Source organism: Etheostoma spectabile, chromosome 8 (assembly GCF_008692095.1).
Source record: "Etheostoma spectabile isolate EspeVRDwgs_2016 chromosome 8, UIUC_Espe_1.0, whole genome shotgun sequence".
Taxonomy (NCBI): Eukaryota; Metazoa; Chordata; class Actinopteri; order Perciformes; family Percidae; genus Etheostoma; species Etheostoma spectabile.
Genome location: NC_045740.1, coordinates 26421983 through 26432395, shown reverse-complemented (window position 1 = coordinate 26432395; position 10413 = coordinate 26421983). Strand labels below are relative to the sequence as shown.

The 10413-nt window shown below is 38.8% G+C and overlaps 1 protein-coding gene and 1 long non-coding RNA gene across 22 annotated transcripts in view; one reads left to right on the top strand and one right to left on the bottom strand.

Annotated features, from left to right (window-relative positions):
* ppfibp2b (PPFIA binding protein 2b) overlaps positions 1-10413 on the bottom strand; it is a 142418-nt gene that overhangs the window by 72905 nt on the left and 59100 nt on the right. For 20 of the 21 annotated variants that reach the window (XM_032523287.1, XM_032523294.1, XM_032523292.1 and 17 more), the window contains 2 exons: positions 4871-4957; positions 61-174 (listed from right to left, as the gene is read on the bottom strand). In XM_032523287.1, coding sequence (XP_032379178.1) covers positions 61-174; positions 4871-4957 — 201 coding nt within the window. Of the gene's footprint in view, positions 1-60; positions 175-3236; positions 3271-4870; positions 4958-10413 lie in introns of those variants that run through there. The other variant, XM_032523306.1, reaches the window with a different exon arrangement.
* LOC116693968 (uncharacterized) lies at positions 502-2104 on the top strand. Its single transcript, XR_004333038.1, has 3 exons — positions 502-622; positions 707-801; positions 905-2104. It is a non-coding gene; the product is annotated as an uncharacterized LOC116693968 (long non-coding RNA).

The window sequence follows — 10413 nt, the reverse complement described above, 5'->3', positions numbered from 1 at the left end:
TGTGTGTGTGTGTGTGTGTGTGTGTGTGGGTGTGTGTGTGTGTGTGTGCGCGGGCATTACCTGTTGCAGCATCTCCTCTGTAGAGGCTAGTTTCTGCCGGTGTTCCTCCAGAGAACTCTGTAAGTCTCTGATCTTCTCTCCCTGGGCCTCCACCTGGTCGGTCAGAATGCTCACCTAATGGGCGACATATTCATTCTCTATGAGGACACATACGATCTGCGACATCCACGACATATATGATGTCGCAGATGGAAATTCAGAGACATGGAAACAAATGCATATACACATATTTATTCAGAAACCAACATACCACACAATAATGCATCCATGTTTTAGTAAATTGATAACTTGATAAAAATTAAATTGATAAAAGAAGTCAATCAAAATGAAAATAATGAAAAGTGTCTTGACCTATATATATATATTGATTAGGAATGAACACGTTTACCTTTCCTTAACAAAAGAAAAGGATTGAGTTAGAGCTACTTGTCATTCTACTGAGCATCTTTCAAAAGCTGAGTTCAGTGCTGAACTTGCCCGGACATGTTTTACTGCTTGACCATGCCTTCTAGGAGACAAAGGATGAGCGGGAGAAACGGGAGTTTACAAGAAAAGTGTCCTGGTGAGTATCTTTCTATGGTCTTTTTTCCTAGTGACGTAATTATTAAATAGAGGAGCAGTTTAGCATATTTTTCCTATTTCACAGGATGAGTTTGTGAAAAAAAGAAGAGAGGTCTATCCGTGGCTTAATGGTGGATCTCAGAGACATGGAGGAGGATCTCTTCAAAGAGCTGTTGATAGGTAAATCAGACACATAAGTTCAGACACACTGTACTTTGTGTTACTCTTGATTTTAAATATGATGACTAAAACACGGACATTGATTCTGACCTCCTTCTGCCAGGATGGTGGGGATATTGTCAATGAAGTGATGAAGATTGTCATATAGGTACCACCATGTCTGATCCAACTAGCGTAAGGATCTTCATTGAGGGAACAGAAGTTCTGCAAGACCTGGACGTAACCAGAGCATGTGCCTACAATTGTGGCTGGTATACGGACTCAACCTCAGCTACCCAAAAGAACTGAAAAATACTTTTGAGGTACTTCAAAGATATTCCTTGAGCTGGATGGGCTGCAGTGAAGAATGTTGAAATGTGAAGAATTAGACTGTCCTCAAATTCAACAGGATTATGTTTGTACATGTTTGTACTGTTGACAATCGGCACTTCATTAGGTATATCTACTTACAATGCTTAGTGTTCTTGCCAGTTTTTTGGAAGTGTTAATATGTATCAGACACTATTTAAAAAGTCCCTTGGAAAACGTGCCACCATATTCGTTATTTGTTCGTAGCTGTTTAATATGTTTTTTTTCAACATCAGTAATATTAAATTTATGTATTCCTTTTCACATGGTTCATGGTGTTTTTTTATTGTAACCTTTAACATGCACAGAGAATGAAGCAATGGATTCAGGGAATTGGTCCTCCAAAATTAACATTAATAATCTGAGTATGCTCCTTTTTTAAGGGCAACTTCCTTTTAAGAGACTGCAAATATTTCACTTAGAAGCTCCCAAACACACTTTTAATTTCTGATTTTGAAGGGGAACTTCGGTATTTTCAACCTGAGCCCTATTTCCCTGTGTGTGTGTGTGTGTGTGTGTGCCAGACTGATGGGAAGAAGAATACCTTTAATTGGTCCAGTATTGACGGAGAGCGCATCAGCTTGCAGCCGCAAAACAAGCTAAAAACATTGTTTTTAGGAGACTTAGTTTTACACAGCCGAAAAGACTGAAGGGTAAGGGAAATGCTTTCCATACTTTTGTCAGGACTTTAGAGTAACCACCTGAGCCTGTCAGAGGGAAAAAAAGAGCACTATTTGTGAACATGGTGTGCATTTACCTCTTAGAGCTATGTTTTAGCTGATTTTGTTGCCACCGGCTGATGCGCTCTCCCTTAATACTGAACTAATTAATGATATTCTTCTCCCCATCAGTCTGGTACACACACACGCATGGGGAAAAAGGGCCCAGGTTAAAAAATACTGAAGTTCCCTGTTAAAACAAATTTGTGAATTTATTTATTTATTTTTGTCTAAGTAAGCATGTTTATTTTGTTTGTTAAGTTATAAAATAGTACTCTAATAATATAGTTTATAAGTTTACTCTGCTTTTACAATAAAAAGGTTTGATCATAAAAAAATGAATTCCTATGTGTATTTTATTCTGGCAAAAGTGAATTAAGTTACTTCTGAGTACAATGGAAGTAAAATAAATAAGTAAATAGCCTAATTTAAGTAATTTGACAACTTAATATTGCCTAAATATTTTCATGAAATTTAAGTAGATTTACTTTAATTATGCTTATTAGTCATGTTGTTTGTACTTCAATAATTGAGTTAGTCTGAATGTAAAAGAATCACAAAATTTTCTCAATAATGGCTGAGTTGGAAGTACCTAAAAAAGTCCATGCAAATTGTTACTCTAATTTTTTTTTAAGTTGAGCCACTATATTTTTTTAGTGTACCCAAATTTCACATGCAAACAAAAATATAAATTTCACTTCATACCCACATCACCATGTCTCTTTCTCTTCTTTCACTCCACACACGAACATACATTAATCCTGACATACGTCAACTCCTAAACAACACACATTTAGTCAGCAGTCTGTCGCTCAGGAATGCGTTGCACATTTAGTATGACCTCCGTGAGAACACGCTCACCTCTTGCCAAACATCACACACACACTACAATTCTCCTGTTTTCCTAAACTATGCAAAATGGCTGTGACAGCAGCTGATTCTCTGTCATTTCAGCTTCTCTGAATGCTACCCCTGCAGCCATGTCCTGTCTTACTGTGGCAATAAGGAATCTTGTGCAAAATTTCTGGCTCAACATGTATCAAAATCCAGATTACAACGAAAGCAAGGGCGTGTTGTTACAGAGATGTGTGAATGATCTGGTAGCCTGCGCTTCCTAACATTGACTATGTGGCCCACAAAGAAGTGAGTAAATGAATGAACAAGTATGTGAATGAGTCACATCTAACATAGTGTGTGTGTTTAGCACCTCAAACATGTATTTGACTATTACCTGACAAATGTAATGTATAATCTATCAGCTATATACCCGTAATTAAAGGTGAAGCACCACAAAGCAAATAAAAGACGAGGCATGACTTTGATATGACTGTTAAAAACCTTGAATGTTGAAGAGAAAGACTTTCTTACCTCTTCTGTGCTCTGCTGCTGAGCCACACACACACACACACACACACACACACACACACACACACACACACAAAACACACAAAACACCCACACACACACACACACACACACACACACACACACACACACACACACAAATGTAGGTGAAAGGTCCCTACTAGGCTACAGGGAAGTTAGTTACTATACACAGTGTGTGTATTTGCTAACACAGACATACGGAAGCAAGACACTTCAAATAAACAGTCCTGAAGGAGAGGCAGGTGAAGAGAAAGTCAAGCAAAGAACAATGAAGCAGCTAACCTGTCAACAGCCAGTTAAATCTTAAAGCCCCAGTCACCTTGTATATAAACCAATCACAGCTGGTGCAAGATGCAGAATGTGTAACAAGTAGGCGTGGGAGTGAGTGGTGGGTGGCAAATACGATTTGGACTTTGACTACTTTATGAACCGGAGTGATCCAGGGAAGTGGTGCATTTTAACTCAAAAATATCCACTCACATAAACAGACACATACACAGAGGTGAAGAGTGCCTGAGGAGCAGTTTGAGAACTGTGATTTAAGTTAAGAGCAAGGTACAGGAATCACAGCTCTATGAACCAGCTATTAAAGTGATTTAAGAGCAGCAAGAGTCTGACATCATATATTGACAAGATATATAATCTTCTGCCTTACCACGGTAGCGCTAATGTTGAAAGTTACTGTAAAAGTTGTCAGTAAACACATGCTTAGACAGTTAAAGCTGTCCGGGCATGTTTGTTATAAAATATCTTAAGAACAAGGATTACAGACTAGAAACCAAGATGTTTTTCAGTGGGGCATTAATCCCCGGCTCATTTACTCATAGTAGGAATTCAGTCAAAATAAACACATCTGTACTAGAATTAGAATTATGGTTCTCTTTGATTGTGGGGTTTTCATTTTTTAGCAGAAGTAGGACGCACAAAGTCACACTGAATCCAATGCAGAGGCAGACAGATGTGTTTTGGCAGTAGAGCCCAAGGGGGTTGATATGCAACAAAAGTTCCCCGCTGGAATCGAACCAGGGACTTTTGTGTTTCCATAGTACGTATTTTAGACTGGACATTCTCAGAACATATGGTGAAACGTATTGGTTGTGCAGTCTCTCTCTAAATTGGAATTGTGCGTTCCAGTTTTACTGGGCGAAATCTCCAAATTCCCAGTTGGAAATTTTAATTCTAGAATGCCCCGTGAAGTCAGATTTCCAACTTGGAAATTCAAGAGAACTTCACCAACCCCGACACCACAATCCAACATGGCTGCACCGAGCATCAACAGTAGTCTAGGCTGTAGGAATACACTGTTTATTAGCACTTCTGTGTGTTTTGTGTCTCATTAAATACACAGAAAAATGCATTTTGGTACATTGTTTGTACCTGTAAAATACTACATAATGCGTTGTTATCAAATGGTATTGCTAATAATGGCTAACCTGGGTAGAGTCCCCCCACCCTGTTAAATATAAAAGATTTTTGACTTGTTACAGAACGTGGCAACTCCGGGATTGATTTCATTCCCAGTTACCACCTCAGACTTTTGAGGTAAACGGAACGTGGCATTAGAAGGATAAACACACACAAACAAACACACATACACACACACAAACAGTTCTGACCTGTAGCACCAGAGACTCCTTGTCTCCTTCTAGGCGAAGCAGTCGTTCTTGGTAGGTTTCATTGTTGGCTGGAACACACAGGTTTACCTGGATAAAGACATAAAAACATGGACGTAAAAAACTGAGTACCACTATTTTATGCTGGGCCTTGTTCTTGGCGCTGTGACTATCACAGAATGCAGCGCGGTCAGCTGAGAGTTTTAGTCAATCCGAGAACAGGTATTGACTCGTATTACTCGTATAATACTTGTACTCGGCAAAAGTGCTTTATCTGTACCGGATACTCGTTCACCCGAGTACACACACACAACACACACACACACACACACACACACACACACACACACACACACACACACACACACACACACACACACACACACACACACACACACACACACACACACACACACACCCACACACACACAACAACACACACACACACACACACACACACACACACACACACACAGGGGAGAGCATTTCTCTGTGTTTGATTTCATTTAAAGTAAATAGGGGCTTTGCTGTTTACTTCACAACTCCTTTTAAAATAGACAGAGAGAAAAAAAAGAAGAGATTTCGCTACGCAGCATCCGAACTGCACTTAAGCATCAAAAGGGTAAACCAAATTATTAAGCATTTCATCTTAAAAAAAACATAATATTCATTCCAGGTTGTAAAACATTAAAACCACAAAAAATACAACGGACAGTGAATACTTTTTATAGGAACCTGTGGCTGTAAAAGAAGGCTGTGCTGTCCCAGAGTTTCCCAAAAATTTCGGGCACCTCTGTCAGATCATACACCACACACACTTTTTTATATAAAGTGAAAATTGTGAACATAAAAGTGAGATGTACGCTCCATATTAATGGCATGTTAACACTTATCCAGGCATCATGAATAGGATTGGTATGTGCACAAGAAGCTGATGATGTTCCAATACAGAAACAACAAACCACATGATGAAGAGTTAGGAAAGATCATCTGACTTATCGGATTCCTATTAATAAAAAAAATATTTTTCACCATATCGTTCCCATCTCTGACCACTTTGATGCTAACAAAACAAAGAGAAAAATATATTTTTCTTAGCTGCCACACAGGCAATTTGGAGAAAGGGATGTATCAGGCTTTGTTTAGAAATAGAAATGCTTTTTAATATGTTTTACACAGTGTGAAAGAGATCTTTCCTTTTTGCTCAGAAGCTCTTTTGCCAGTTTTATAGTACTTAACTTTTAAGGGTATAGCCAAATGCATGTTCCCCAACTCAAACTTTAAATGATGTAAGGCTTAAATTATGTAGTCGGAACAGTTTCCATTTCTCACTAAACGGTCAGATTATGACTGTCTGTGTCCAGGGTTGCTGACTCTTTAACTGCTCAGCCTGCTGCTGGGAAATTGAGAGTGAGGAAAATATTATTATCCAGCTATGAAGCCTGGACCTGATAAGATGTTTCTGCTTCTGTCAGCTTCCGAGCAGAGGAAAGGCTCAACAGTCCCTTCACATACAATATGCTCAAAAATCCTCAGTTTAATTATAACTACATTTATCAAGATTGATTACAAATACAGTATTGTTTGATGTTAAAAGACTTCAAGCAAGCTGAGAACAGCTCTACCAAACAAACCAGAGCACAAATATTTAAGGCTGCTGGTAGCTGCCTAGGTGCTTTAAAGCTATAGTGCATAGTTTCTGTCGACCCCATGAGGAATGCTAAGTAATGACAACATCACTGTTGGCGCTAGGGATTGTAGATTTTGTTGATACGATTGCAGTCTGAAAACAATCATGGTTTCACAATTATTAAGATTATTATGCATTAATTAATTTCACTGCTAATGTATGAAATCGCATTAAATTTTTAGATTATTTTTTGCTGCCTTTTGAAACAGAAATAACACAGTAACAGTTTTGAGTATTTTGAAAATTATACATGGTCAATCATCAACCTTTTTATTTAAATTCATCTGAAAATATTAGAGACTAGAGGTGAATCAGTCACACCACAAAGAAAGACAGTACTGTCCTTAAGAACAAGTTGGCCCTTTTTGGGCTAGACATAGCCCTGCTAGCTGCCGTTTCTGAATATTGGAGGAACTGCTAGACAAGATGCACCTGTATGTCACAGGGGGATGCGCAGCATGTTGCCAATGAATAAATGCAATGGAGCGATCTCTTTGCAGCCTTATCTCCAATAGGGGATGAAAAGGAGTAAGCAGGCCTAACGTTTAGTGTTAACGTCAGTGACATGTTTGAGCTGTTGCAGAGTGTTGCCTCTTTATCACTAGTGCACTCATTGTACACGTTGTCTTTTGACTTGTTAGCTGTTAACTGTATGTTAGTGTTATCATTAAACAGGCTAACGTTAGCTAACTGGTGATGTTAATAAACTAACAAACACTTAAAAACAAGGTTAACAAATAATAAAGTGGCTAGTAAGCTTACCAACTTGGTTGAATTCCCCATTGCAGCTGCAGCTGTTGTGTGATTATGGGCTGGCTCTGCTCTGTGTTTTCCTGGTGTTTGCTAACTTGATGTAACAAATTGCAGAAGTAAGTTATCCCACCACGGGGAGCCACTGTCACTCTGACAGTCAATTTACGAGGTGACCGGACCGGCGCCTGATGTGCTGTTTGTGCGCAAACGTGTTTGGTTTATGTTGTCAAGGAGGTTTAATAAGAAGTGCGCACACTTCTACACATAACTTGCAGTCAGTTAGCCTTTACAATTAATTAACCGTGACGTTTTAAAGCGCGTGTATAGTAAAATCGGTAAATTGCTGCATCCCCAGCATCCTCATGATACAAGTGATTGCGCAAGCCCCGACCCCTCCAGGCAGTTGCTGGTAGCCAAGGAGAACACGGAGGATTAAGAAAAACATGATTCACTCAGAAGAGGTAATTATCTTTTCTCACACGAAAGTCACCGAACAACACGATCTTCTGAACATAACCATACTGAGAAATACTGAGAGAATTGTGTGGAGGTGACAGTGTTAGTTAGCTTCGTAGCAACTCATTTGGCAATGGCTTGAATGTTACAGACGTTCATTAACCTTTACCCCCTTAATTTACTGTTTGAGGTCAAATTTGACTTGACAGTTTTAACTGCTCTAATTTTAACATTAATACCAATAACCCTAACCCAATGTGTGTGAGTGGGTGCACGTGTGTGTGTCTCTGTGTGTGTGCAAACATTGGTGGTTCACATGCACAAGTGGCAACAAGACAACATGAACTGTGTGTGTGGGTGTGGTGTGTGTGTGTGGTGTGTGTGTGTGTGTAGTGTGGAGTGGTGTGGATATGTGAGAGAGAGAGAGAGAGAGAGGAGGAGAGAGAGCGGGAGAGTGGAGGGGGGAGAGAGAGAGAGAGAGAGAGAGAGAGAGAGAGAGAGAGAGTACAAGCACAGGAAAGTTGAGTCTTTCATGTCCTGGATGAAAATTATACTCTTTCCCATTCATTTCCTTTCATTTTCGACCGTAAACAAAAAAAGTGTGACCAAGTTGAATAAATCTCGCAAAATTCAAAGAAAGTAGTCATGAATTGTATCTGTTTAAATGCCTTTGTGAAGGCTATCATAAGGTCTTCAGGCAATCTGATGAAAAATGCCATATTTATGGTATAGGAAAATGTGTAAATTGGTCATTTTTGACCGGAACAGTGTTAGAAGGTTAATATAAAAAAGTTATGCACTAAAGCTTTGAAAAAGTCCCACCATTTTAAATGAAATGCTATAACATCAAATTGTATCTTAGGGACTTTTTCCTTACACAGAAGGAATTATAAGTACCTTTTATATGCAGAATGCAACAGATTTTACCAAAAACAATAAGACCAGTAAAATTCAATGAACATATAAATTCCCTAGCTACACTAGAATGATGCCACGGGGAATTCATTATTTGCTTTTGCAAAGGACAACCATAATGTATCTCACAAAGGTCTAAGCAGTCTCAGCCTTTAAATGATTTATATTTTCAGAACATAACTGAAATTTAGCAAGCAGCTGTTTTTAGCAAGAAAACTAGGATAAACCCACTAAGCACCACCCGCCTAGCACCAAACAGCACACAGACAAACTTAGACTAGCTAGTGAACACAATGGAGCATTTAGAAGCTAAGCCACATATTTCACTCAGGGGTTGGCAGAGACCAAACCCAAGCCTAACATATGAATATTGGACTTATATTCATCAGTTGCCTATAAATTCAATTCCAAATGAATGCTGATATTGTTCCATGCAAGTTTCCTAACAAGTTAGCCACCCAACTTTATAAGGTGATAACATGGAAGTGTTGTGTTTACACGTTGTTCCTGCTTACCCTAAGTGGCAAAAAGCACTGGTGGCAAAATATATGGGAGGACAGAGATTTTAAGAAATAATAGTGACTAGTAACGATAAAGCTGGTGTGAAATGGCAGATTCCAATCACCTCAACCATGACTTGTTTACAGTAATCAATATTTTACTGTGTAACATTCATCTGTATCTACAGTCCACCCCACAGCCGTCTAAACACACTGCGTAAAATGGTTTGACAGTCCAGATACAAGGATAAAAAAAGCTTGGAACTTAAAGTACGTGCTCAGTGTCAATGTAATTGCTTGTAAGTGGCAGTTCCTGCTATCATGCTGATGACCTAGTTTTGAAGAGGAGAATGTAAACATCTGCATTTAAGGCTTTGAGCTGAAACTCTTATCTGATGCTACCTACAGAACACTAACAGCTTAAAGTACAAGACCAACAGAACTAACAGCTAACCAAAAATAAGGAGTGCAATGGTTAGCACCATGGTAGCATTTTCTTTAACATAAAAAATAAAAGACATACTGGAAGATGCAGCTTTAGCTCATTAGCCTCTACACAATGTAAAACATGTTGGGAGTAAGCCATACATCTCTCTCTCTGACTGTCTTAGAACACAGAAAGAAAGAAAAGTCTAAACCAGCATGGAATCCTTTGCAGATCTGTCTGCAGCTGATGTCAGTGAGTTCAGAAGATGTACTGTATACAGACTGGGAGACGTGACACATTAAACATATTAAGATACGTTAAACTAAACAGAGACAAGGAAACGTGGGGAGAAAATGTGTAAGATCAAAAGACTTGGTACTGATATGGAACTGATACTGAAACCATTTAGATTATCTGTCATCAAAAGTATGGAAAAAATGGCAGTGTGAGGAGTCTGAATGTCTCCCTTAATGCCTAACATTTAGGTTTATAAGTACTGTTACAGTATGACGCTTGGTTTGTCACTCCAGTGGGAGAAGCCAGGAAGTATGTAAAATGTACTGTAATCACAGATATTAGCATCAGACTACAGAAGCAGGGCCATTTCAGGGAAATAGTCAGAGCACTTAAAAGGGCTGATAAAGGAAACCAGGCCAGTCTGCTACCATATGTCATCGCCTGGTGAATTGTGTGGGTATGGAAGGAGACAAGAGTGAAAAAGATTTGAGGGCGGAAGAAGTTTTGAGGTTTATCACATTTAGTTATTTTATATATATATATATATATATATATATATATATATATA